Here is a 27,306-nt window from a genome sequence, read left to right as displayed (position 1 = left end):
ACACCTCTCATTTTCCCCCTCACTCCTCTCATTTTCCCCCTCACTCCTCTCATTCCCCCCTCACTCCTCCCCTAACACTTGTCATTTCGACCTCACATCTGTCATTTTCTGATCACTCCACTATTTTCCCTAATTCCTCTCATTTTGCACTCACACCATTTCATTTTCACCTCACACCTCTCATTTTCACCTCACACCTCTCATTTTCCCCTCGGTATATACATGTTTGTCATCTCCCTTATATATAGTATACACCTGTATGTCATCTCCTGTATAAAGTATATACCTGTATGTCATCTCCCCTGTATATAGTATATACCTGTATGTCATCTCCCCTGTAAATAGTATATACCTGCTGTATGTCATCTCATCCTGTATATTGTATATACCTATGTGTCAACTCCTCCTGTATATATATACCTGTATGTCATCTCTTCTGTATATAGTATATACCTGTATGTCATCTCCTCCTATATACAGTATACCTGTATGTCATCTCCTGTATATAGTATATACCTGTATGTAATCTCCCCTGTGTATAGTATGTACCTGCTGTATGTCATCTCCTCCTGTATATACCTGTGTGTCATCTCTTTTATATAGTATATACCTGTATGTCATCTCCTCCTGTATATAGTATATACCTGTGTACCTGTGTGTCATCTCCTCTTATATATAGTATATACCTGTGTGTCATCTCCTCCTGTATATAGTATATACCTGTATGTCATCTCCTCTTATATATAGTATATACCTGTATGTCATCTCCACCTGTATATAGTATATACCTGTAAGTCATCTCCTCCTGTATATAGTATATACCTGTGTGTAATGTCCTCCTGTATATAGTATATACCTGTATGTCATCTCCCCTGTATATAGTATGTACCTGTATGTCATCTCCTCCTGCATATAGTATATACCTGTGTGTCATCTGTTCCTGTATATAGTATATATGTGTGTGTCATCTCCTCTTGTATTAGACCTCGTTCACACATTATTTGCTCAGTATTTTTACCTCAGTATTTGTAAGCTAAATTGGCAGCCTGATAAATCCCCAGCCAACAGGAAGCCCTCCACCCAGGCAGTATATATTAGTTCACACATACACATAATAGACAGGTCATGTGACTGACAGCTGCTGTATTTCCTATATGGTACATTTGTTGCTCTTGTAGTTTGTCTGCTTATTAATCAGATTTTTAATTTTGAAGGATTTGGGTATGTGTCCACGTTCAGGAAACGCTGCGTGTTTGACGCTGCATAGAGCCGCAGCGTCAAACACGCAGCGTCCAGATGTTACAGCATAGTGGAGGGAATTTCATGAAATCAAGTCTCCACTATGCATTAAAAGACGCATGTGCCAGACCCGCGGAAACAGACATGCGGCGCGTCTTTTAAGAACGCAGCATGTCCTTACAATGCAGAAACAACGCAAGGACAACGCAGGTGACCGGCTAGTGACCTCAGGGGCAGATTTGGTCAGGATTTTACCTGCATAAAATCCTGACCAAATCCTGATGCAATCCTGAATGTGGACACATACCCTAATAGCAAACTTGTGTGTGTTTTAGGGCGAGTTTGATGTGTCAAGTTGTGTGTGTTGAGTTGCTTGTGGCGACATGCACGTAGCAACTTTTGTGAGATGAGTTTTGTGTGGCGACATGCGTGTAGCAACTTTTTGTGTGTCGAGTTGCATGTGACAGGTTAGTGTAGCAAGTTGTGTGCAGCAAGTTTTGCGCATGGCGAGTTTTGCGCTTGGCGAGTTTTATGTGTGGTGCATTTTGAGTATGTGCAAGTTTTGTGTGAGGCAACTTTTGCATGTGGTGCAACTTTTGTGCATGTGGCAATTTTTATACATGTGCAAGTTTTGCGTGTGGCGAGTTTTCCATGAGGTGAGTTTTGCACGTGTGGCTAGTTTTGCGTGAGCCTAGTTTTGCGCGTGGCGAGTTTTGAGTGGCGACTTTTGTGTTTCGACTTTTATGTGGCGAGGTTGGTGTATGTGTGGTGAAATGTGTGCTGAGGGTGATATATGTGTTCAAGCACGTGGTAGTGTAAGGCGCATTTTGTGTGTGTGTCATATCCCCGTGTGCGGTGAGTATCCCATGTCGGGGCCCCACCCTAGCAACTGTATGGTATATACTCTTTGGCGCCATCGCTCTCACTCTTTAAGTCCCCCTTGTTCACATCTGGCAGCTGTCAATTTGCCTCCAACACTTTTCCTTTCACTTTTTCCCCATTATGTAGATAGGGGCAAAATTGTTTGGTGAATTGGAAAGAGCGGGGTTAAAATTTCGCCTCACAACATAGCCTATGACGCTCTCGGGGTCCAGACATGTGACTGTGCAAAAGTTTGTGGCTGTAGCTGCGACGGTGCAGATGCCAATCCCGGACATACATACATACATACAAACACATTCAGCTTTTTATATTAGATATATACAGCTCTGGCAAAAACTAAGAGACCACTGCAAAATGTTCGGTTTGTCTGATTTTTATTTTTATATTTTTGAGCAAAATGTAAATTGTTTATTTAGTCTATAAACTTCTGACAACATGTCTCCGAATTTCCAAGCAATAAATTTTGTATTTTTTTTCTGAAAAGGAGAAATGGTCAAAAATAAAAAAAAAAACACAGTGCTTTCAGACCTCAAATAATGCAAAGAAAACAAGTTCAGAATCATTTAGAAACAATAATACTAATGTGTTAACTCAGAAAGAGTTCAGAAATCAATATTTTGTGGAATAACTATGATTTTTAATCACATCTTTCATGCGTCTGTGGGTGTTGGGAATTACTTTAAAGGGAACCTGTCACCCCCCCAGTCGTTTCAAACTAAAAGAGCCACCTTGTGCAGCAGTAATGCTGCATTCTGACAAGGTGGCTCTTTTAGTTCTGGGTGCTGTAAATAGAGAAATAATCAGTTTTATAATTTGTCAGAAATACCTGGTCTTCAGTCAAGGAGGCCGGCGTTTCCCCCCTGCAGCAGACGCCACACAGCCGTCACTCACATCTTCTTGGCGCCGCCTCCTCCTCACCGCTGTTTTGAAAATAGCCGGCCCCGCAGTGACTTATGATTTATTCACATTGCGGGGCTGGGATTCACAGGCAGGGCGGCCGCGCAGGCGCAGTCAGCTGGACTGCATATGAGGAAAGACGGGCAGCGCTCACTGCACCTGCACCACTCAGGGGAAAAGAGCGCAGGCGCTGGCTATTTTCAAAACAGCGGGCAGGAGGAGGCGGCGCCCGGTGCCAAGAAGATGTGAGTGACAGCTGTGTGGCGTCTAAAGCAGGGGGGAAACGCCGGCCCACTTGACTGAGGAGCAGGTATTTCTGACAAATTATAAAACTGATTATTTCTCTAGTTACAGCACCCAGAACTAAAAGAGCCACCTCGTCAGAATGCAGCATTACTGCTGCACAAGGTGGCTCTTTTAGTTTGAAACGACTGGGGGGGGGGGGGTGACAGGTTCCCTTTTATCGTCCAGGGTAGTGCATTCCAGACAATTTAACTGGCTCAGCACATGAGAAGTCTTGGAGACAGGAGTGGGAGGTTCAGATAATTGACGATTTTAGTGTTAGGTCATTAGCGGGATGGAGGGCACGGGTAGGGTGATAGACTGAGACGAGGAAGAAGATGTAGGGTGGTGCAGAACTATGGAGAGCTTTGTTGGTGAGAGTGATAAGTTTGTATTGAACTTTGTAGCTGATGGGCAACCAGTGCAGAGACTGACTCAGGTTAGAGATATCAGTGTGGAGATTGGACAGGAATATGATCCTGGCTGCTGCATTCAGGAAGGATTGGAGAGGGAGAGTTTGGTAAGAGCAAGACCGATTAGTTGAGAGTTGCAGTAGTCCAGATTAGAATGAATAAGAACAGTGAGAGTTTTTGCAGAGTCAAAGGTAAGAAAAGGTCAAATTTAGTGATGCTTTTGAGGTGCAGGTGACATAAGAGAGAGTGATCCGATGTAGGGAGTGAAGGAAATATCCAAGTCAAGTATAACCTCAAGACAGCTGGTGTGGTGCTTGGGAGCTAGTAGAACCACATACGGAAATGACAATATTGGGTTTAGGAAGGTCAGCACAGGGAAGAAACCAGTGGCGTAACTACAAAGTTATGGGCCCCGGTGCGAACTTCCAAATGGGGCCCCCCCCGCCATAAAATTCAATGTAACCCCCATAGAATACAATGCAGCCCCCCTCATAGTATAATGCAGCCCCTCCATACAGGGGCAGTGAGAAAGACACGAGCAAATGGTGACTAGGGGGCAGGGGAGAGGGCACAAGTGGGCAAGGAAGACAGGCACAAGGGGACACATGGGGGCTAGGAGGCAGGGGAGAAGGTTACAAGGGGACTAGTGGGCAAGGGAGACTGACACAAGGGGCACATGGGGACAAGTGGGCAAGGGAGACTGACACAAAGGGCACATGGGGACTAGTGGACAAGGGAGACTGGCACACGGGGACACACGGGGACAAGGGACAAGCACAAGGGGACAAGGGAGACAGGCACAAGGGGACACACAGGGACTAGTGGGAAAGGGAGACTGACACACAGGGACTAGTGGGCGAAGGAGACTGACACAAGCACAAGGGGACAAAGGAGACTGACACAAGCACAAGGGGACATAGGAGACAGGCACATGGGGACACACAGGGACTAATGGGCAAGGGAGACTGGCACATGGGGACACAAGCATAAGGGAGACAGGCTCAAGGGGACACACGGCCCCCTGACCTGCCAGAGCCGCTTGCAGCTGTGACCGTGGTAGTTACGCCGCTGCCTCACACACACACACTACAGATATCACACACACACTACAGATATCACACACACACACACACACACACACATCATACTACAGATATCACACACACACTACAGATATCACACATACACACATACTACAGATATCACACACACACTACAGATATCACACACACACTACAGATATCACACACACACACATCATATTACAGATATCACACACATACTACAGTTATCACACACACACTACAGATATCAAACACACACTACAGATATCACACACACACTACAGATATCACACACACACAGACATACTACAGATATCACACACATACTACAGTTATCACACACACACTACAGATATCACACACACACATACTACAGATATCACACACACACACACACACACACACACACACACACACACACACACACACACCAGAGATACCAGCTCATATACACAACTCACAATCTCCTCTCTGGTACAGGGGTGGCTGATGTAAACCGGCTGCAGCTCCTCAGCTTCTCCTGACTAAAGCGGCTCTGTCCCGCACCTCCCCCCTGCTCTCGCCTTCTGTCCCGGGGTTATTTTGGCTTTCTCTTAAATACGATCTCATTCAGAGGTACATGAGATGTATGAGGGGGAAAAAACAGATTGAGAAGCTGTCTCATCGTGATGACTGGAGCTGCTTCCTGTCTCTCACGTGCCCCGGCTGCCCCCTTCCCCTAGATACGCCTCGGACTGTTGCTGTGCAGGAGGAATCCCCTGCACTGCAATATGGTGTTGGGTGCCAGCACAGCCCGCACAGTGGTCTATCCAGCACAGCCCGCACAGTGGTCTATCCAGCACAGCCCGCACAGTGGTCTATCCAGCACAGCCCGCACAGTGGTCTATCCAGCACAGCCCGCACAGTGGTCTATCCAGCACAGCCCGCACAGTGGTCTATCCAGCACAGCCCGCACAGTGGTCTATCCAGCACAGCCTGCACAGTGGTCTATCCAGCACAGCCCGCACAGTGGTCTATCCAGCACAGCCCGCACAGTGGTCTATCCAGCACAGCCCGCACAGTGGTCTATACAGCACAGCCCGCATCTCTCGCCCCCCCGAGAATGCCCCCACAGTCCAGTAAAAAAACAAAAAAACACTCTCCTTACCTTTCCTCTTGCCAGCGTTGCTTCCTGCTCCGATCTCAGGCTCGGCTGCAGTCTGCCCGGGACACAGCAGGTGCGCGATGATATGACGTCATCGCGCACCTGCAGTGTCAGAGGCAGAGCGGGGAATGATGGGAGAGGGAGCGTCTGTAGACGCTCTCTCCTCCGTCATTGCATTTAACTGTACCGGCGTCATAGACGCCGGTATAGTTGAATGCGACGGCGGGGGGGGTGAGTCGGTGGCGGGGGGAGGCGGATCGAGCAGCCCATGACTGGCACCGGCTCTTCTGGCATTTGCCAGAAGTGCCCGATGGCCAGTCCGGCCCTGCTCTGACCTGCCGGCCCCGGGCCCCTGACCTGCCGGGCCCGGTCGCAGTGGCAACCGCGGTAGTTACGCCCCTGTCCATACTGTACAATGGCCACACATAGTGCTCTATACTGTACAATGGCCACACATGATGCTCCATACTGTACAATTGGCCACACATGATATTGCCTACAGTATAATGGCCACACATAGTTACTCCTACACACGCGGCTGAGCTCCGTACACATTGCACATGCGGCTCCCCTCCGTACACCTCGTACACACCCGGCTCCGCTCCGTACACCTTGCACACACTGCTCCGCTCCGTATACCTCGTACACACATGGCTCCGATCCGTACACCTCGTACACACACGGCTCCGATCCGTACACCTCGTACACACACGGCTCCGCTCCGTATACCTCATACACACGGCTCCGCTCCGTACACCTCGTACACACACGGCTCCGCTCCGTACACCTCGTACACACACGGCTCCGCTCCGTACACCTCGTACACACACGGCTCCGCTCCGTACACCTTGCACACACGGCTCCGCTCCGTATACCTCGTACACACATGGCTCCGCTCCGTACACCTCGTACACACGGCTCCGCTCCGCACACCTTGCACACACGGCTCCGCTCCGTACACCTCGTACACACCCGGCTCCGCCTTGTACACCTCATACACACACGGCTCCGCTCCGTACACCTCATACACACCCAGCTCCGCCTTGTACACCTCATACACACACGGCTCCGCTCCGTACACCTCATACACACCCAGCTCTGCCTTGTACACCTCATACACACCCAGCTCTGCCTTGTACACCTCATACACACACTGCTCCGCTCCGCACACCTCATACACACCCAGCTCTGCCTTGTACACCTCATACACACCCAGCTCTGCCTTGTACACCTCATACACACCCGGCTCCGCCTTGTACACCTCATACACACACTGCTCCGCTCCGTACACCTCATACACACACTGCTCCGCTCTGTACACCTCATACACCCACGGCTCCGCTCCGTACACCTCATACACACACTGCTCCGCTCTGTACACCTCATACACACCCGGCTCCGCTCCGTACACCTCATACACACACGGCTCCGCTCCGTACACCTCATACACACACTGCTCCGCTCTGTACACCTCATACACACACTGCTCCGCTCTGTACACCTCATACACACACGGCTCCGCTCTGTACACCTCATACACACACTGCTCCGCTCTGTACACCTCATACACACACGGCTCCGCTCTGTACACCTCATACACACACGGCTCCGCTCTGTACACCTCATACACACACGGCTCCGCTCCGTACACCTCATACACACACGGCTCCGCTCTGTACACCTCATACACACACGGCTCCGCTCCGTACACCTCATACACACACGGCTCCGCTCCGTACACCTCATACACACCCGGCTCCGCCTTGTACACCTCATACACACACGGCTCCGCTCTGTACACCTCATACACACACTGCTCCGCTCTGTACACCTCATACACACCCGGCTCCGCTCTGTACACCTCATACACACACTGCTGCGCTCTGTACACCTCATACACACGGCTCCGCTCCGTACACCTCATACACACACGGCTCCGCTCCGTACACCTCATACACACACGGCTCCGCTCCGTACACCTCATACACACACGGCTCCGCTCTGTACACCTCATACACACACTGCTCTGCTACATCCACACAAACCCCTCCTGACCTCACACAAAAGCTTACCCTCCTCCAGCATGATGACAACCAGCACTGCACTACTGTCCTGCACTACACGGAAGCCCTTGATCATGTGACTCCGACTCCTCCCCTCCTGTGACCTCATCCTAGGTCCTGTGCGCACAGAGCAGCTGCAGCCATAGTTGTGGTGTGCGGCTCTCTGCGGTGGAGGGGCTCTGCTGCCGTGACAAGTGCAGTCCCACCCGTGATCGCGCATGCACTGAGAGAGTGCACGCGCACCAGGGCCTGTAAAGAAGGTTTATAAAGGGCCGGCGGCCCATTTTGTAGCTCAGAGTTCTTAGGGGCCCCTAAGCACTGCGGGCCCCGTCGCAATTGCGACCCCTGCGACCGCGGTAGTTACGCCCCTGGAAGAAACACAAGGAGTTCAGTTTTTGACAGATTCAATTTTAGATAGAGAACTTGAATTTAGTGACAATAGACAAAGAATTAATAGTATGTTGTAGTAATGTAGGTGTAATGTCAGGAGACAAAGTGTTTAATTTGGCGTCATCAGCATAGAGATGATGCCGAAAACAAAATCTACTGATGGTTTATCCAATAGGGGCAGTGAATAAAGAGAAGAGGAGGGGATCTAGGACTGAAACCTGAGGAACCTCGATAATGTGAGAGAGAGGAGAGGAAGAGGAGCCAGCAAAAGATACTGTGAAGGAGCGATCAGAAAGGTTGTTAGGAGAGCCAATAGAGAGCAGTATCCTTGAGAACGATAGAGCAGAGCATAGTGAGGAGCAGCTGGTCATCCAGTGTTGAATACTGCGGAGACATCTAGGAGAATCAACAGGGAGTAGTGGCCATTAGATTTAACTGTTAGTAGAGTGCTTTTTCACATAGCTCGTTAAGGACAGTTACGATGTGATCACAGTTAACCCACAGTGCTTACATGGAGTCTGAGGTAGTCTGAGACACACCTCCTGTCTCATTATTGGTTCAGTCTGCTATTCTCTCCCTCCCCCTACAGCTCTGTCTTTTCAGATTGGCTAATGTGTAACCTATCACAGGCTCACAAATAAGCAAGTACCTAGAGAGTTACTTGTTTATTGCATAAGGACAGAATAATTACAAAGCCATAAATAACTCTTGCAGCCATTGTGAGCAGTACATTCTGGCCTTTGGGCCAGAAAAGATTGTGCACCCCTAGGTAGTTAGGATCAATTCCCAGAATCCCTCACCTCTCCAGTCAGCAGGTAGATGATCTCTAGCGTGAGATTTATAACTATTCCAGTTAACTCTCGTCCACTTTTCACTGATTTGGGGTTGTCCTTACAGAATAGTTTTGCTTCCTGTGAGTACCGTGAGGAGTCTTCAGTTGCTCTTCTTTTCAAAAATTCTTTAGGCTGAATGTGAGAAATGGAAAACATAAATTACACCCCTTAAATTGTTAAACCCTACATAGAAACATTGCACAGAAAGGGATATAATCAGAAAATAACTTTATTGGAAAACCACAGTATTAAAAATCACAACATTAAAACAGAGGGAATGCTATGAAAGGTGACAGCTACACCACAGCCGCAGGTGAGAGGATAATGACAAGCTATAATCAAAAAATACCGTCCTTATAGAAAATGCAAGTGTGCTAGTAGTACGTGAGGTTAATAACACTCAGCTGGTGAATAGCATCCAGCAAGCACATCATAGCAAAATACAAGACAATAAATAACGTTATTGGAGCATAATTACCTCAGACCTGCGGCGCCACCCCTACGCGCGTTTCGGCTTGCGTGCCTTCTTCCGGAAGAAGGCACGCAAGCATTTGCGACGCATTGCCACACGTCGCAACCGTCGTGCGACGGTTGCGCCGTGTTGTGGCGGACCGTCGGCTGCAAAAAACGTTCCATGCAACATTTTTTGCCGCCGACGGACCGCCATTTCCGACCGCGCATGCGCAGCCGGAACTCCGCCCCCACCTCCCCGCACCTCCCCGCACCTCACAATGGGGCAGCGGATGCGTGGAAAAACACCATCCGCTGCTCCCGTTGTGCGGCGCATTCACTGCTAGCGTCGGTATGTCGGCCCGACGCTCTGCAACGGGCTGAGTACGACGCTAGTGTGAAAGAAGCCTTAGTAGTGAAAAAAATTCCAAATTGTGCATGAAAAAAAGTTTTTGCATTTGTCACCTTTTTCCGAGACCCGTAGCTCTGTCAATTTTTGGGATCTGGGGTTGCTTGCTGGCTTTATTTTTGCATCCTGATCTGCAAGTCTGCAGTGGCACAGTGTGACTGCAGACTTAAGGTACCTTCACACTAAACGATATCGCTAGCGATCCGTGACGTTGCAGCGTCCTGGATAGCGATATCGTGTTTGACACGCAGCAGCGATCAGGATCCTGCTGTGATATCGCTGGTCGTTGGTTAAAGTTCAGAACTTTATTTGGTCGTCAGATCGCCGTGTATCGTTGTGTTTGACAGCAAAAGCAACGATACCAGCGATGTTTTACAAAGGTAACCAGGGTAAATATCGGGTTACTAAGCGCAGGGCCGCGCTTAGTAACCCGATGTTTACCCTGGTTACCAGTGTAAGTGTAAAAAAACCAAACAGTACATACTCACCTTCGCGTCCCCCGGCGTCCGCTTCCTGCACTGACTGAGCGCCGGCCATAAAGTGAAAACACAGCACAGCGGTGACGTCACCACTCTGCTGTTAGGGCCGGCACTCATAGTCAGTGCAGGAAACGGACGCCGGGGGACGCGAAGGTGAGTATGCACTGTTTGTTTTTTTACATTTTACACTGGTAACCAGGGTAAACATCGGGTTACTAAGCGCGGCCCTGCGCTTAGCAACCCGATGTTTACCCTGGTTACCCGGGGACCTCGGCATCGTTGGTCGCTGGAGAGCGGTCTGTGTGACAGCTCTCCAGCGACCAAACAGCGACGCTGCAGCGATCGGCATCGTTGTCTGTATCGCTGCAGCGTCGCTTAGTGTGAAGGTACCTTTACCGATTTGGACTGGACAATCTCTTTAAGACCTTGCTACTACTTGCGTATAAATCAGACGAGTGCAATCCGATAAAATATGTTATTCAGTGAGACAGTGCAGATCTGCGGATTTTTTCTCAGCATGCTGCAATTTCACTCTGAAATCGGATGGGTGTGAGAAAAAAAATTGCATGCCATATGGCCCATCAGGGTGGTATGCAATTTTTATGCATACATTGCAATTTTGTAACACAGGACACTGTAAATGATCCTGTAAAAGATTAATAAATGCTGAGTAAAAAAACGGATTGCATACATACAGATGACAAGTGAGAAAAAAATCATCCCACTCTCCTGGATGAGACTCTGACTGATATTTTATACGCCAGCGTGAATGAACCCTAAAGCTGGAAAAGGTATGATTGTTTTACATGACAAAAACCGGCCATTTTACGATAATATAGGAGCAATATATATATATGTGTGTATATATATATATATATATATATATATATATATATATATATATATATATATATATATATATATATATATATATATATATATATACATATACAACCCCTGGCAAAAATTATGTAATCACCGGCCTTGGAGGATGTTCATTCAGTTGTTTACTTTTGTATTAAAAAAGCAGATCACAGACATGGCACAAAACCAATGTGATTTCAAATGGCAACTTTTTGGCTTTAAGAAACACTAACAGAAATCAAGAATAAAAAATGTGGTAGTCAGTAATGGTTACTTTTTTTAACCAAGCATAGGGTAAAAATTATGGAGTCACTCAATTATGAGGGAAAAAATTATGGAATCACCCTGTAAATTTTCATTCCCAAAACTAACACCTGCATCAAATTAGATCTGCCATCTAAAAAGGAGTGATCACACCTTGGAGAGCTGTTGCACCAAGTGGACTGACATGAATCATGGCTCCAACACAAGATATGTCAATTGAAGCAAAGTAGAGGATTATCAAACTCTTAAAAGAGGGTAAATCATCACGCAATGTTGCAAAAGATGTTGGTTGTTCACAGTCAGCTGTGCCTAAAATCTGGATCAAATAGAAACAACATGGGAGGGTTGTTAAAGGCAAACATACTGGTAAACCAAGGAAGACATCAATCAAAGCATCAAGACCGGAAACTTAAAGCAATATGTCTCCAAAACAGGAAATGCACAACAAATCAAATGAGGAACGAATGGGTGGAAACTGGAGTCAATATCTGTGACCGAACTGTAAGAAACCGCCTAAAGGAAATGGGATTTACATACAGAAAAGCTAAATGAAAACCATCATTAACACCTAATCAGCAAAAAACAAGGTTACAATGGGCTAAGGAAAAGTAATTGTGGACTGTGGATGATTGGATGAAAGTCATATTCAGTGATGAATCGGCGAATCTGCATTGGGCAAGGTGATTATGCTGGAACTTTTGGTTGGTACCGTTTCAATTAGATTTATAAAGATGACTGCCTGAAGAGAACATGCAAATTTCCACAGCCATTGATGATATGGGGCTGCATGTCAGGTAAAGGCACTGGGGAAATGACTGTCATTACATCTTCAATAAATGCACAAGTTTATGTTGATATTTTGGACACTTTTCTTTTCCCATCAATTGAAAGGATGTTTAGGGATGATGAAGTAATTTTTCAAGATGATAATGCATCCTGCCATAGAGCAAAAACTGTGAAAACATTCATTGAAAAAAGACACATAAGGTCAATGTCATGGCGGCAAATAGTCCGGATCTCAATCCAATTGAAAATCATTGGTGGAAGTTGAAGAAAATGGTCCATGACAAGGCTCCAACCTGCAAAGCTGATCTGGCAACAGCAATCAGAGAAAGTTGGAGCCAGATTGATGAAGAATACTGTTTGACACTCATTAAGTCCATGCCTCAGAGACTGCAAGCTGTTATAAAAGCCAGAGGTGGTGCAACAAAATACTAGTGATGTTTTGGAGTGTTTTTTTTTGTTTTTCATGATTCCATAATTTTTTTCCCCTCATAATTGAGTGACTCTATAATTATTCCCCTATGCTTGGTTACAAAAAGTAACCATTACTGACTACCACATTTTATTCGGACTCCCATGACAGCACTACGAGAGAGGATCCGCCCTTAAGGAACAGGAAACCTACGGATACAAAAATGGCGGCACTTCTCCCATGCATCAGTTGGTTTCCTGTTCCTAAAGGGACTGGATCCTACAAAAGAAGTTTTGGATTTCCAGGCCGGCTGGACCGATTCAGGTAGCAAGGGGGTCTCCTACCTCGGCCGGTGCGGGGTACCTGAAGCGGTCACGGTGGTCCCGGCGGGGCTGCACGGCTGTGACTGAATCAGCATGGAGCAAGTCACCAGGGGTGTCCTGTCTCCGGAGCCGGCGCATGGTAAGTATGATGGATCCCCTACCTCGAGTGCTGTGGGGGCTCTGTCGGGGCGGCGGCATCATGGCGGCGCCACCCGGAGTCCTGCTGGCGATGTCTCGGCGTCCCACGCTGTTTGCAGCTCTGACAGGAAGCGCTGTGGACCGGGGGTGACGTCGGGGGCAGAGCCGGCGATGACTTCCGGGTCGCGGAGCTTCTGCGCATGCGCAGGAGCTCCAAGATGGCGGCGCCCACCGAACAAATCTTAGAGTTTCTACAGAAGGGGTTTGAGTTAAAACTCTCTACTAGTACCCTTAGAGTACAAGTCTCAGCTCTGGGTGCCCTGTTTTCCTGTAATATAGCTAACAACTATTGGGTAGCGAGATTTATGAAGGCAGTTTGTAGAACTAGACCGGTATGTAAAGACAGAACGGTTCCGTGGGATCTAAATTTAGTTCTGTCCTCTCTAATGAAACACCCCTTTGAACCTCTGCAAGATGCTTCGATCAAGATGTTGACACTTAAGACAGCCTTCTTGATTGCCATAACCTCAGCCCGCAGGATAGGGGATATCCAGGCACATTCCAGACTTCCCCCATACACAGAAATCTTATCAGACAGGGTAGTCCTTAGGCCAGACCCAGCATATCTGCCAAAGGTAGCGACACGTTTTCATAGATCGCAGGAGATAGTTTTACCATCTTTTATTCCTAATCCCTCTAATCCTAAAGAGCAGGAGCTTCATACGTAAGGGTACCGTCACACATTGAAATTTCCATCGCTACGACGTTACGATTCGTGACGTTCTAGCGATATCGTTACGATATCGCAGTGTCTGACACGCAGCAGCGATCAGGGATCCTGCTGAGAATCGTACGTCGTAGCAGATCGTATGGAACTTTCTTTCGTCGCTTGATCACCCGCTGACATCGCTGGATCGTTGTGTGTGACAGCGATCCAGCGATGTCTTCGCTTGTAACCAGGGTAAACATCGGGTAACTAAGCGCAGGGCCGCGCTTAGTAACCCGATGTTTACCCTGGTTACAAGCGTAAACGTAAAAAAACAAACCGTACATGCTCACCCGTCGGTGTCCTTCAGGTCCCTTGCCGTCTGCTTCCTGCTCTGAGTGCCGGCCGGAAAGTGAGAGCAGATCACAGCGGTGCTGCGATCTGCGCCTCTCACTGTACGGCTGCACTCAGAGCAGGAAGCAGACGGCAAGGGACCTGAAGGACACCGACGGGTGAGTATGTACTGTTTGTTTTTTTACGTTTACGCTGGTAACCAGGGTAAACATCGGGTTACTAAGCGCGGCCCTGCGCTTAGTTACCCGATGTTTACCCTGGTTACCCGGGGACTTCGGCATCGCTCCAGCGCCGTGATTGCACCGTGTGACCGCAGTCTACGACGCTGGAGCGATATTCATACGATCGCTGCGACGTCACGGATCGTGCCGTCGCAGCGATGAAAATTTCAATGTGTGACGGTACCCTTAGACATTAGGAGATCTCTTCTACAGTATATTTCAGTCACCAATAATTGGAAGAAAGATAAGGCACTGCTTCTTTCCTTCCAAGGTCCAAAGAAAGGATGTAGAGTATCAAAATATTTACTGGCTAAATGGATTAGGGAAACTATCTCTCTGGCTTATACAGCGGGTGGGGGGCCAGCTCCGCAGAATCTAAAGGCACATTCCACCCGGGCCATGGCATCATCCTGGGCAGAAAGATCTGGAGTATCAGTGGAACAAATATGTAAGGCGGCCACATGGTCATCCCCTTCCACGTTCTTTAAGCACTATCGGTTGGATTTGGGGTCCTCCCCTGATCTCACCTTCGGGTTAAGGGTGCTGCAGACTATAGTCCCTCCCTAAGGTAGCTTACATCTCTGTAAATCTCTCGTAGTGCTGTCATGGGAGTCCGAATAAAGCATTAAGCTACTTACGGGTAGCGGCATTTTTCGGAGGCCCATGACAGCACCCTTAGTTCCCTCCCTATTCATGTGGGGGTTGCACTTCCTAAATATGTATATAGTGTGATATGTAGATCTCACGTATGGTGTCTAGTTACAATTAAATAGTATATTTTCATTTTCAAAATGTATATAATGTATATTTGTATGCCACTAACCGCGGTAGTCCTCTCAGGCTCTGAAATACAACTGATGCATAGGAGAGGTGCCGCCCTTTTTGTATCCGTAGGTTTCCTGTTCCTTAAGGGCGGATCCTCTCTCTCGTAGTGCTGTCATGGGCCTCTGAAAAATGCCGCTACCCGTAAGTAGCTTAATGCTTTTTGTTCTTGATTTCTTTTAGTGTTTCTTAAAGCCAGAAAGTTGCCATTTGAAATGACTTTAGTTTTGTGCCATGTCTGTGATCTGCTTTTTTTAATACATAATTAAACAACTGAATGAACATCCTCCAAGGTTGGTGATTCCATAATTTTTGCCAGGGGTTGTAATATACACAGGTGGCTGGTAGAACACTTACTATTCATGCCATAGTATAGAAGCATATACAAAATTCTGTAATGGCTGTAAAGTATAGGACACAGGCAAAAAGGATGCCTATATGCCACACAGTTCCCTTTCATGTGTATTGTCATTATAGGACCTTGAGGAAGACGCTGGCAGCGTCGATACGCGTGGGTCTTTGTATCCACACAGCCCTCTGATCGGATAGACTGCACAGCACAGGCTTGCAGGGTATTTCACCCCGGAAAGCTGGGTAAGAGCCTTTATTGAAGGGTTGGAGTAGGCACAGGGCATTTTTTGGCATTCTCATATATCTCTACTATTTGGGACTTTGTTCCGTTTGCCCTCCTTCCCCCCCCCCCCCCCTCTATCTCCCTACAAGGGTTTATAGGTAGGAAATTAGGTTTTTGGTGGCTCTCCTATATCAGCCAATCACACTGGTATACAGGGTGATTGTTAATGCAACCTTTGTGTATGGATTGGTATATATGATCTGTCTATGTGCATTGATATTATATCAAATATTGGGCTGTGGTGTGTTTTACAATTATCTTGTGACATTTGTCAATTATTGTTATGGACCCAGTACCCAACTATGATGGTGTGGGTTTTTAAATGTTTTTAAATTGTTTTGTGTGGACTGTTTCTAAATAAAGATTGTTTATATTTTTTCTAATTATTGTGTGGTGATCCCTAGTTTGTGCATACACATTTGCTTATGTGATATACTGTATAGAGTATGCATATGGTGATCCCCTTTACCTAATTTCAAATGGACGGTGCCCGCTCATCCACTTTTTGTTGTCATTATAGGAGAGGTATACACTGGTAGGCTGTGGTGTGATACACAGAGCAAGCCAGTATGTCGCGCATATCATACCGGATCGGTGATTTGGTCCGGTCTCCGCATGCCTCAGACCGAGGTGCACGCCTACTAAACTGTAACCTGTGGCAGGTCTAATAACACTAGTAGGCCGCATTTTCAAGAAGAGAAGTCAAGGTGGGTGGATTACGCATAATGTGACTCACCCACAGTGACCAGAAAATTATCATTCCAGTTACATTATGGCACAGCGGAGCATGAATTTTGTAACATTTTGCCATCATGTTTCCTTTTCAGCTGACGTCTTTTTGGTCTGGTTAGGAGGAAAATTTAAGTGTGATGTGAAATGCAGCAATATGGTAAGACGTTGGGGCTGATTCATCAAGACTGGTGCAGTGCATACTCACGCTACGCCAGTCTTGCTGGAGTACAAAGTGCCAAAATCATTACGCACATGCCACTTACTGAATTTGGCGCAATTTCTGTTCTGAGTCGCATGCACCATACCAGAAATGTTACTCCGATAAGTGACTAGAGTGGCATTTATGCTCTATAAAACACAGATACTTTTAATTAATGGATGGGCGGGAATGGCCACTCCCCATCCAAGGTCCTCTTCAGCTCCACCCATTTCAACAAAGCAGATTCATACGACAAAAGTTGCTACATTTTTAGAGCAACTCCACATTGCACAAAAATGTAATAACTTTTAAAGCTTTTACGCACATTTTCTGGTGTTAGGCTACGTTCACATTAGCGTTAAGCTAATGTGCGTCGGGTTTGCGTCGGCGACGCAGCGGCGACGCATGCGTCATGCGCCCCTATACTTAACATGGGGGACGCATGCGTTTTTTTTGTTGCGTTGTGCGACACATGCGTCTTTTTTGCCGCAAGCGTCGGACCAAGAAAACGCAACAAGTTGCATTTTTCTTGCGTCCGATTTTCGGCAAAAAACGACGCATGCGTCGCAAAACGCAGCGTTTTTGCGTGCGTTTTTGCGTGCGTTGTGCGTTGCGTCGCCGACGCAGCGGCGCACAACGCTAGTGTGAACGTAGCCTTAAAGATTTGATGAATCGGCCCCAATGTGTTTTTCCATTATAATGGTATTACCAATGTACAGAGATGTACAACCTCATCAGTTGTGTCGATATACTGTAAGTCCACAACTCACCTGTCTGCTCAGGGGCTCTGGCCTATGGATACAGCTTGGTTCCGTCACACAGGGAGTCAAGATTGTTGGAACTGCATTTTTATTCAATACTTTTTTGTCTCCGTTCACCATATAACATTGCTGGGAGAAATGTTCAGAGCAAATGCGATACGAGTCATGCTTTTTGCCCTCGTGTATTTTTGCAGCCATCTCACCAAGGTTCTTGAAAACTTGACCACCTTGTTCTAAAGATTTCAGCCAGGTTTTTATTCCATCAAGAGTGGTGGGAAAACCATGGAGAATTACATTGGCATAATTTTTCCGCATTCCAGCATAATTATGGCAATAATCAACAATGCATTTTGGCATTTTTGACTTTTCCTAGAAGAGGAGACATAAAGCAGTGTTACAGAACAGTATGGAGATAAATCTGTTGGCTAACGATGGTCTGATAAATGCTTAATAGATTTAGAGGAAAAGTCTTCATTATTTAAAGGGATTCTCCAAGACTGTAATAATAATTCAAAGAGCAACCAGTCCTAGTCACATGTCAGGATGGGCTGCAGTCTGAGTAAATAGCTCCCAAGACCTCATCTCTCAATTCAGCCAAGAAGAAGGGTGTGACATCAGAAGAAAAGAGACAGAAGATCGGAAGAGACAATTTGCATATTTCCCAGTGGAACATTGCGGCTTAAAAGTCTCATATCGGCATGCCTGACATGTCACTCTCCGTAAGGAGAAATGTTACCCCTTGGGTTCCGATCAGACGCCTCTCACCCAGCCAAATCAGATGTCACACTTTGCACTGATGAGGGGAAGCACCCCGAAACACAGTGTCTGCAAATTAAAATTCTGGTTTTGGTTTTTATCCTAAGTCATGTGACAAGGCTCGTTAAAGGGTCAACACTGACTTTTAGGATTGCTACTTCCTATAGGTAGCACTAGAGTTCTAGTTCTCTTCCTCTCTGAAGAGACAATTTACATCAGAAGCCATAACTTTTTTATTTTTCCGTCAATATGGCCATGTGAGGGCTTATCTTTTGTGGGACGAGTTGTACTTTTGAACGACATCATTGGTTTTAGCATGTTGTGTACTAGAAAACGGGAAAAAAAATCCAAGTGCGGTGAAATTGCAAAAGTGCAATCCTATACTTGTTTTTTTGTTTGGCTTTTTATTAGGTTCACTAAGTGCTAACACTGACCTGCCATTATGATTCTCCAAGTCATTCCGAGATCATAGACACCAAACATGTCTAGGTTCTTTTTTATCCAAGTGGAGAAAAAAAATCCAAATTTTGCTAAAAAAAAAAAAAAAAAATTGCGCCATTTTCCTATACCTGTAGCGTCTCTATTTTTCATGATCTCGGGTTGGGTGAGGGCTTATTTTTTGCGTGACGAGCTGAAGTTTTTAATGATACCATTTTAATGCAGATACGATCTTTTGATCGCCAGTTATTGCATTTTAATTCAATGATGTGACGACCAAAAAAGATCAGGTTAATCCTATTTTTAATTGATAGATCGGTCAATTCTGAATGCGGCGATGCAAAATATATGTAGGTTTCATTTTTTTATCGTTTTATTTTGAATGGGGCGAAAGGGGGGTGATTTTAACTTTTCTTTTTTTTTTTTTACATATTTTTAAAAACATTTTCTTGTTATGTAAAGTGACTCAGATACTCCTTTTTAAATAAAAAAATAAAAAGTTACACCTCTCAGAATATGAAGATGCAAAAAACAAATTAATTTTTATAAAATATTGTTTTTAGTGTGAAAAAAGAGCAAAGCATAAAAAAACTACTGTATATTATTATTATTATTTATTTATAGAGCACCATTAATTCCATGGTGCTGTACATCAGAAGGGGTTACATCAAAATACAAATATAACTTACAGTAAACAAATGAGACTGATACAGAGGCAAGAGGACCCTGCCCTTGCGAGCTTACATTCTACAGGATTATGGGGAAGGAGAGAGTAGGTCGGGGGTTGCAGTAGCTCCGATGGTGTTGAGGTGGCCGTGTGGTCATTACAGGTTGTAAGCTTCTTTGAAGAGATGAGTTTTCAGGTTTCTTTTGAAGGATCCAAATGTGGTGGATAACTGGATGTGTTGGGGCACTGAATTCCAGAGGATGGGGGATACTCGGGAGAAGTCTTGGAGGCGATTGGGTGAGGAGCTAATAAGCGTGGAGGAGAGGAGGTCTTGGGAGGACCGATTACGTGAGGGAAGATATTGAGAAACTAGTTCGGAAACATATCTATTATATAATTGTCTAAGGGTCACTTCCGTCTTTCTGTCTGTCCTTCTGTCTGTCTTTCTGTCACGGATATTCATTGGCCGCGGCCTCTGTCTGTCATGGAATCCAAGTCGCTGATTGGTCGTGGCAAAACGCCCACGACCATGGCCACGACCAATCAGCGACGCGCACAGTCCGGAAGAAAATGGCCGCTCCTTACTCCCCGCACTCAGTGCCCGGCGCCCGCATACACCCCTCCGGTCACCGCTCACACAGGGTTAATGCCGGCGGTAACGGACCGCGTTATGCCGCGGGTAACGCACTCCGTTACCGTCGCTATTAACCCTGTGTGACCAAGTTTTTACTATTGACGCAGCCTATGCAGCATCAATAGTAAAAACATCTAATGTTAAAAATAATAAAAAAAATAAAAAATCATTATATACTCACCTTCCGCCGCCTTTCCCGCTCCTCGCGATGTTCCGGCCGGTCCATGCAAGCGGCACGTTCCGGTGGCAAGGATGGTCTGGGAGAAGGACCTGCCATGACGTCACGGTCATGTGATCGCGACACGATCATGTGACCGCGACGTCATCACAGGTCCTGCGCGCCTGCCGTGACGTCACGGTCATGTGACCGTGACACGGTCATGTGACCGCAACGTCATCACAGGTCCTGCGCGCCTGCGCGAGAAGGACCTGCCATGACGTCACGGTCACGTGACTGCGACGTCATCACACCCTGGGACCGGAAGCTGCCGCCTGCACCCCACACAGGCGACAGAACTACAACGTGCCTGCGGATGGTGAGTATATGTTTATTTTTAATTTTTTTAACCTGTGACATACGTGGCTGGGCAATATACTACGTAGCTGGGCAATATACTACATGGCTGGGCAATATACTACATGGCTCTGTGCTGTATACTACGTCGCTGTGCAATATACTACGTGGCTCTGTGCTGTATACTACGTCACTGGGCAATATACTACGTCACTGGGCAATATACTACGTCGCTGGGCAATATACTACGTTGCTGGGCAATATACTACGTCACTGGGCAATATACTACGTGGACATACATATTCTGGAATACCCGATGCATTAGAATCGGGCCACCATCTAGTGGAGTATATAAATCTGATATCTCTGTAATCATACATGAACAAATTGGTCTTATCACTTTTATCACACCGTAAACCGGGTTAAAAAAAAACCCAATAACTGAATTGATAGTTTTTGTTCATACTACAGGTCCTTCTCAAAAAATTAGCATATAGTGTTAAATTTCATTATTTACCATAATGTAATGATTACAATTAAACTTTCATATATTATAGATTCATTATCCACCAACTGAAATTTGTCAGGTCTTTTATTGTTTTAATACTGATGATTTTGGCATACAACTCCTGATAACCCAAAAAACCTGTCTCAATAAATTAGCATATCAAGAAAAGGTTCTCTAAACGACCTATTACCCTAATCTTCTGAATCAACTAATTAACTCTAAACACATGCAAAAGATACCTGAGGCTTTTAAAAACTCCCTGCCTGGTTCATTACTCAAAACCCCCATCATGGGTAAGACTAGCGACCTGACAGATGTCAAGAAGGCCATCATTGACACCCTCAAGCAAGAGGGTAAGACCCAGAAAGAAATTTCTCAACAAATAGGCTGTTCCCAGAGTGCTGTATCAAGGCACCTCAATGGTAAGTCTGTTGGAAGGAAACAATGTGGCAGAAAACGCTGTACAACGAGAAGAGGTGACCGGACCCTGAGGAAGCAGTGGACTGAGTCTGGTGTGGAAACATCCAGAGCCACCGTGCACAGGCGTGTGCAGGAAATGGGCTACAGGTGCCGCATTCCCCAGGTAAAGCCACTTTTGAACCATAAACAGCGGCAGAAGCGCCTGACCTGGGCTACAGAGAAGCAGCACTGGACTGTTGCTAAGTGGTCCCAAGTACTTTTTTCTGATGAAAGCAAATTTTGCATGTCATTCGGAAATCAAGGTGCCAGAGTCTGGAGGAAGACTGGGGAGAAGGAAATGCCAAAATGCCTGAAGTCCAGTGTCAAGTACCCACAGTCAGTGATGGTGTGGGGTGCCATGTCAGCTGCTGGTGTTGGTCCACTGTGTTTCATCAAGGGCAGGGTCAATTCAGCTAGCTATCAGGAGATTTTGGAGCACTTCATGCTTCCATCGGCTGAAATGCTTTATGGAGATGAAGATTTCATTTTCCAGCACGACCTGGCACCTGCTCACAGTGCAAAAACCACTGGTAAATGGTTTACTGACCATGGTATTACTGTGCTCAATTGGCCTGCCAACTCTCCTGACCTGAACCCCATAGAGAATCTGTGGGATATTGTGAAGAGAAAGTTGAGAGACGCAAGACCCAACACTCTGGATGAGCTTAAGGCCGCTATTGAAGCATCCTGGGCCTCCTTAACATCTCAGCAGTGTCACAGGCTGATTGCCTCCATGCCACGCCGCATTGAAGCAGTCATTTCTGCCAAAGGATTCCCGACCAAGTATTGAGTGTATAACTGAACATTATTATTTGATGTTTTTTTTGTTTGTTATTAAAAAACACTTTTATTTGATTGGACGGGTGAAATATGCTAATTTATTGAGACAGTTTTTTTGGGTTATCAGGAGTTGTATGCCAAAATCATCAGTATTAAAACAATAAAAGACCTGACAAATTTCAGTTGGTGGATAATGAATCTATAATATATGAAAGTTTAATTGTAATCATTACATTATGGTAAATAATGAAATTTAACACTATATGCTAATTTTTTGAGAAGGACCTGTACATCTTAAAAATCGGATTAAAAAGCGATAAAAAAAAAAAATTATGTGCCCAAAATCTGAATGCACAAGAAGCACCACAATATAGTGAAGAAAAAACTTCTTATAAAAAATTATTTTTACTTTGTGGTAGCAGCAAAACATAAAATAATATATAAATCTTGTATCGCTGTAATCACACTGACCAGAAGAATACAACCGTCTTATCCCCTATACAGCACAGTGAAATTTGCTCTCCTAAATCCAATTGCCCCCCTCTTTCTGAGCCCCATTGTGCCTAAACTGCATTAAGCAGCCGCATGTTTGGCATTATTGTAGCAGGGAGAGCGCAATTAAAAACTTACGGGGTGTGTGTCACCAGAAGCACAAGCTGGGCACAATGTATGGGGACCACTACAATATATGGGGGATCAAAACTGAATGGGGACACAATGTATGAGAACTAGTGTTGAGCGATACCGTCCGATACTTGAAAGTATCGGTATCGGAAAGTATCGGCCGATACCGGCAAAGTATCGGATCCAATCCGATACCGATACCCGATACCAATACAAGTCAATGGGACTCATGTATCGGACGGTATTCCTGATGGTTCCCAGGGTCTGAAGGAGAGGAAACTCTCCTTCAGGCCCTGGGAACCATATTAATGTGTAAAAGAAAGAATTAAAATAAAAAATATTGCTATACTCACCTCTCCGAGGGAACCGGCAGCGTTGTTTGCTTAAAATTCGCGCTTTTCTTTCCTTACGTGAAGTCCCGGCTTTGTGATTGGTTGCGTCGCAGTCACATGGGCGACGCAACCAATCACAGCAAGCCGTGACGTAATTTCAGGTCCTTAAGGATTTTAAAATTACGTCCCGGCTTTGTGATTGGTTGCGTCACAGTCACATGGGCGACGCAACCAATCACAGCAAGCCGTGACGTAATTTCAGGCCCTTAAGGATTTTAAAATTACGTCCCGGCTTTGTGATTGGTTGCGTCGCAGTCACATGGGCGACGCAACCAATCACAAGCCGTGACGTCACGGGAGGCTGGACACGCGCGCATTTTGAAATGCGCGCTTGTCCAGCCTCCCGTGACGTCCCGGCTTGTGATTGGTTGCATCGCGGTCAACCAATCACAAGCCGGGAGGCTGGACACGCGCGCATTTTAAAATTTTTAAAATGCGCGCGTGTCCAGCCTCCCGGCTTGTGATTGGTTGACCGCGATGCAACCAATCACAAGCCGGGACGTCACGGGAGGCTGGACAAGCGCGCATTTTAAAATGCGCGCGTGTCCAGCCTCCCGTGACGTCACGGCTTGTGATTGGTTGCGTCGCCCATGTGACTGCGACGCAACCAATCACAAAGCCGGGACGTAATTTTAAAATCCTTAAGGGCCTGAAATTACGTCACGGCTTGCTGTGATTGGTTGCGTCGCCCATGTGACTGCGACGCAACCAATCACAAAGCCGGGACGTAATTTTAAAATCCTTAAGGACCTGAAATTACGTCACGGCTTGCTGTGATTGGTTGCGTCGCCCATGTGACTGCGACGCAACCAATCACAAGCCGGGACTTCACGTAAAGGAAAGAAAAGCGCGAATTTTAAACAAAGAACGCTGCCGCTTCTCTCGGTAAGGTGCAGGCTGCGTCGGAGAGGTGAGTATAGCAATATTTTTTATTTTAATTCTCTCTTTTACACATTTTTACATTAATGTTGTTTCGATACCGATACCCGATACCACAAAAGTATCGGATCTCGGTATCGGAATTCCGATACCCGCAAGTATCGGCCGATACCCGATACTTGCGGTATCAGAATGCTCAACACTAATGAGAACTAAACTGGCAGATTTGCAATTTTCCAGGAAAAAAGCATGGCGTCAATGTTAGAAAATAGTCACTGCAGCTGTAGATGAATATGTTAAGAGGTGCAATTTCTGCAAAGGGGGTCACTTTTTGGGGTTTTCTGCTGCTCTGGCACCTTCGGGGCTCTGCAAATGTCGCCCGCAAACTATTTTACCAAAATCTGTGCTCCAAAAGCCAAATGTCATGGTTCCACCCGTCAGCGTGTCTGGGATGCAGTTACTGACAGCTCGGCCGTCCAATCTGGTTTAGGGGTGTGCTGAAGCTGTCAATACTTTGATTGACAGCTTGGCCATTCACCAAAAATAAAAAATTGGAAGTCAGGCCGCACCCTAAATTAATAACGTCTCTATGGACAACAGGGTGCCCGTCCACACCAGGGGATCCATCCCAGTATAAAGTCCAAATGCAAAAGAAGAAACGGACAGCACCACAGCAATTGTGACAGAACAGCTTACGTGTTTATTCTGCCATCTGCAACGTTTCGGTCCTGAGATGCTTGATAAAGGTCTCAGGACCGAAACGTTGCAGATGGCAGAATAAACACGTAAGCTGTTCTGTCACAATTGCTGTGGTGCTGTCCGTTTCTTCTTTTGCAGCTTGGCCATTCAATCTGGTACAGGGGCATGCTGTGCTGTCAGTGTGTTGATTGACAGCTCGACTATCCAATCTGAGACTGTTAGGCGTCAGCTGTCTCCATGTGTTCATTATTCCAGTTAATGACCATGCTTCTTAACTGAGCTGTTTCTCCCAGAGCACTGCTAGATGTACATTCACCTTGTGAGGTTTGTGCTTTCCTGTACCTTGAGTTCTGTATGCTTGATATGTTGCCTGACCTTGGACTTCGTTTTGACCATCCGCCTGTTTTACCCCTTCAGTTCTGAACTGTTATCCTCTCGGTACTCTGACCTTGGAACATTACCTGACTACGCTTTTGTCTCTTCCTTCTGTTTATGACGTACCCTCCAGGCATCTGACCTTGGACTCCTTGACTACTGTGACTCACGGCTTGACAGTGAGAAGTGACTAGTGTCACATTATGTCTGGCCCATACGTTTTTCTTTTTCGTCAGTATGGATTCTGTTCACACACTTTGTGACCAGGTGGTGAATTTGATGTAGATGACTCAGGATCTGGCAAAGGATTGCCAGAGTCTGGAGTCATCGCAATATCAGTTGCAGGGTCAGATAAATATCTTAATGAAGACCTCCCATAGTCCCCCACTGCCGGCAGTGGCTATGACATCAGTACCCTCTGATGTACAGTTGGTCTCTCCCGAACCTGTCATATCCCTCCCTGATAAATTTTTGGGAGAGAAAGACCAGTTTAGGGTATTCAGGGAGAGCTGTAAGTTATTTTTTACCCTGCGCCCCCAGTCATCAGGGGAGGAGTTCCAGCGGGTGGGAATAATCATGTCCCTACTGCAAGGGGGTATTCACACCTGGGCATTTTGTTTGTCCCCACAAGCACCAGAATGGTTTTCTGCTGATGCTTTTTTGACAGTTTAGGTCTGATATATGATGAACCTGACAGAATCCAGGCCGCGGAGGCCAAGATCATGAACCTGGCACAGGGGGGTCGCACAGCTGAGGACTACTGTACTGAGCTCTGGCAGTGGTCCACCGCATTTCTATGGAATGATGCTGCTCTCAGGTGCCAGTTCCAAAGAGGCCCTTCCGAGACACTCAAGGATGCTCTGATCCTCCATGACGCCCCTTGTTCTCTGATGGAGGCCATGACCCAGGCCATACGAATGGACCGCAGAATCCGTGAGAGACATGGTAAACAGCAGGCTGCATGTTATACTTCCCTGAAGCAGGTCCAGTTACCTTTCTTTGTTAAAAAGAAAGATGGCGGGTCTCTGTCCTTGTCTTGATTTCCGAGAACTAAACAAGATCACGGTTAAAAGTACTTACCCACTTCCACTCATCCCTGACCTATATAATCAGCTTCTGGGGCTAGGGTGTTTTCTAAACTTGATCTTAGAGGGGCATACAATTTGATACGCATCTGGAAGGGTGATGAGTGGAAAACGGCATTTTTAACGTCTGTTTCAAAACCTTGTCATGCCTTTAAGATTATCTAATGCACCTGCTGTGTTTCAAAATTTTATGAATATTTTCTCCGATTGCATTGGAAGATTTGTTGTGATTTAACTCAATGACATTCTAATTTTCTTGCCAGACTTGGACACTCACCAGGAACATGTCAATGTTGTGTTAGAGACTGGGGGAGAACTCTCTATTTGCTAAATTAGAGAATTGTGTTTTTTTTCTATTCAGGAAATCTTTCTTGGGGTTTATCTTGTCATCAGAAGGGTTTAAGATGGACCCTGGGAAGGTGCAGGCCATAATTGATTGGGTTCAACCTCGTGATCTTAAGGCGTTGCAGCGTTTTCTGGGATTCGCCAACTATTATAGAAAATTTATCAAGGGGTTTCACAAATTGCTAAACCACTTACTGAACATACATGTAAGGGGGCGAATCTCAAATTTGGTCGCCGGGTGCTATCAGGGCTTTTGAAAGATTAAGAGTGTTTTATGTCTGCACCCATTCTGATCCAACCTGATCTCCAAGAACCGTTCATTGTGGAGGTGGATGCTTCGGAGATCGGAGTGGAGGCAGTCTTATCGCAGGAGCCCAAAACTCTGACTAACCT

The 27,306-nt window shown here is 46.1% G+C and overlaps 1 protein-coding gene across 1 annotated transcript in view; it reads right to left on the bottom strand.

Annotated features, from left to right (window-relative positions):
* LOC143764937 (uncharacterized) overlaps positions 1 to 27,306 on the bottom strand; it is an 83,534-nt gene that overhangs the window by 37,053 nt on the left and 19,175 nt on the right. Inside the window, exons 2-3 of the mRNA XM_077251068.1 lie at positions 17,768 to 18,127; positions 9,175 to 9,339 (exon numbers count right to left, since the gene is read on the bottom strand). Of these exons, the coding sequence (XP_077107183.1) occupies positions 9,175 to 9,339; positions 17,768 to 18,115 (513 nt within the window). The 5' untranslated portion in view covers positions 18,116 to 18,127. The remainder of the gene's footprint in view (positions 1 to 9,174; positions 9,340 to 17,767; positions 18,128 to 27,306) is intronic.

The sequence above is a fragment of the Ranitomeya variabilis genome, chromosome 4, assembly GCF_051348905.1.
Source record: "Ranitomeya variabilis isolate aRanVar5 chromosome 4, aRanVar5.hap1, whole genome shotgun sequence".
In the NCBI taxonomy this organism is placed as follows: Eukaryota; Metazoa; Chordata; class Amphibia; order Anura; family Dendrobatidae; genus Ranitomeya; species Ranitomeya variabilis.
This window is presented reverse-complemented; position numbering and strand designations above follow the sequence as displayed.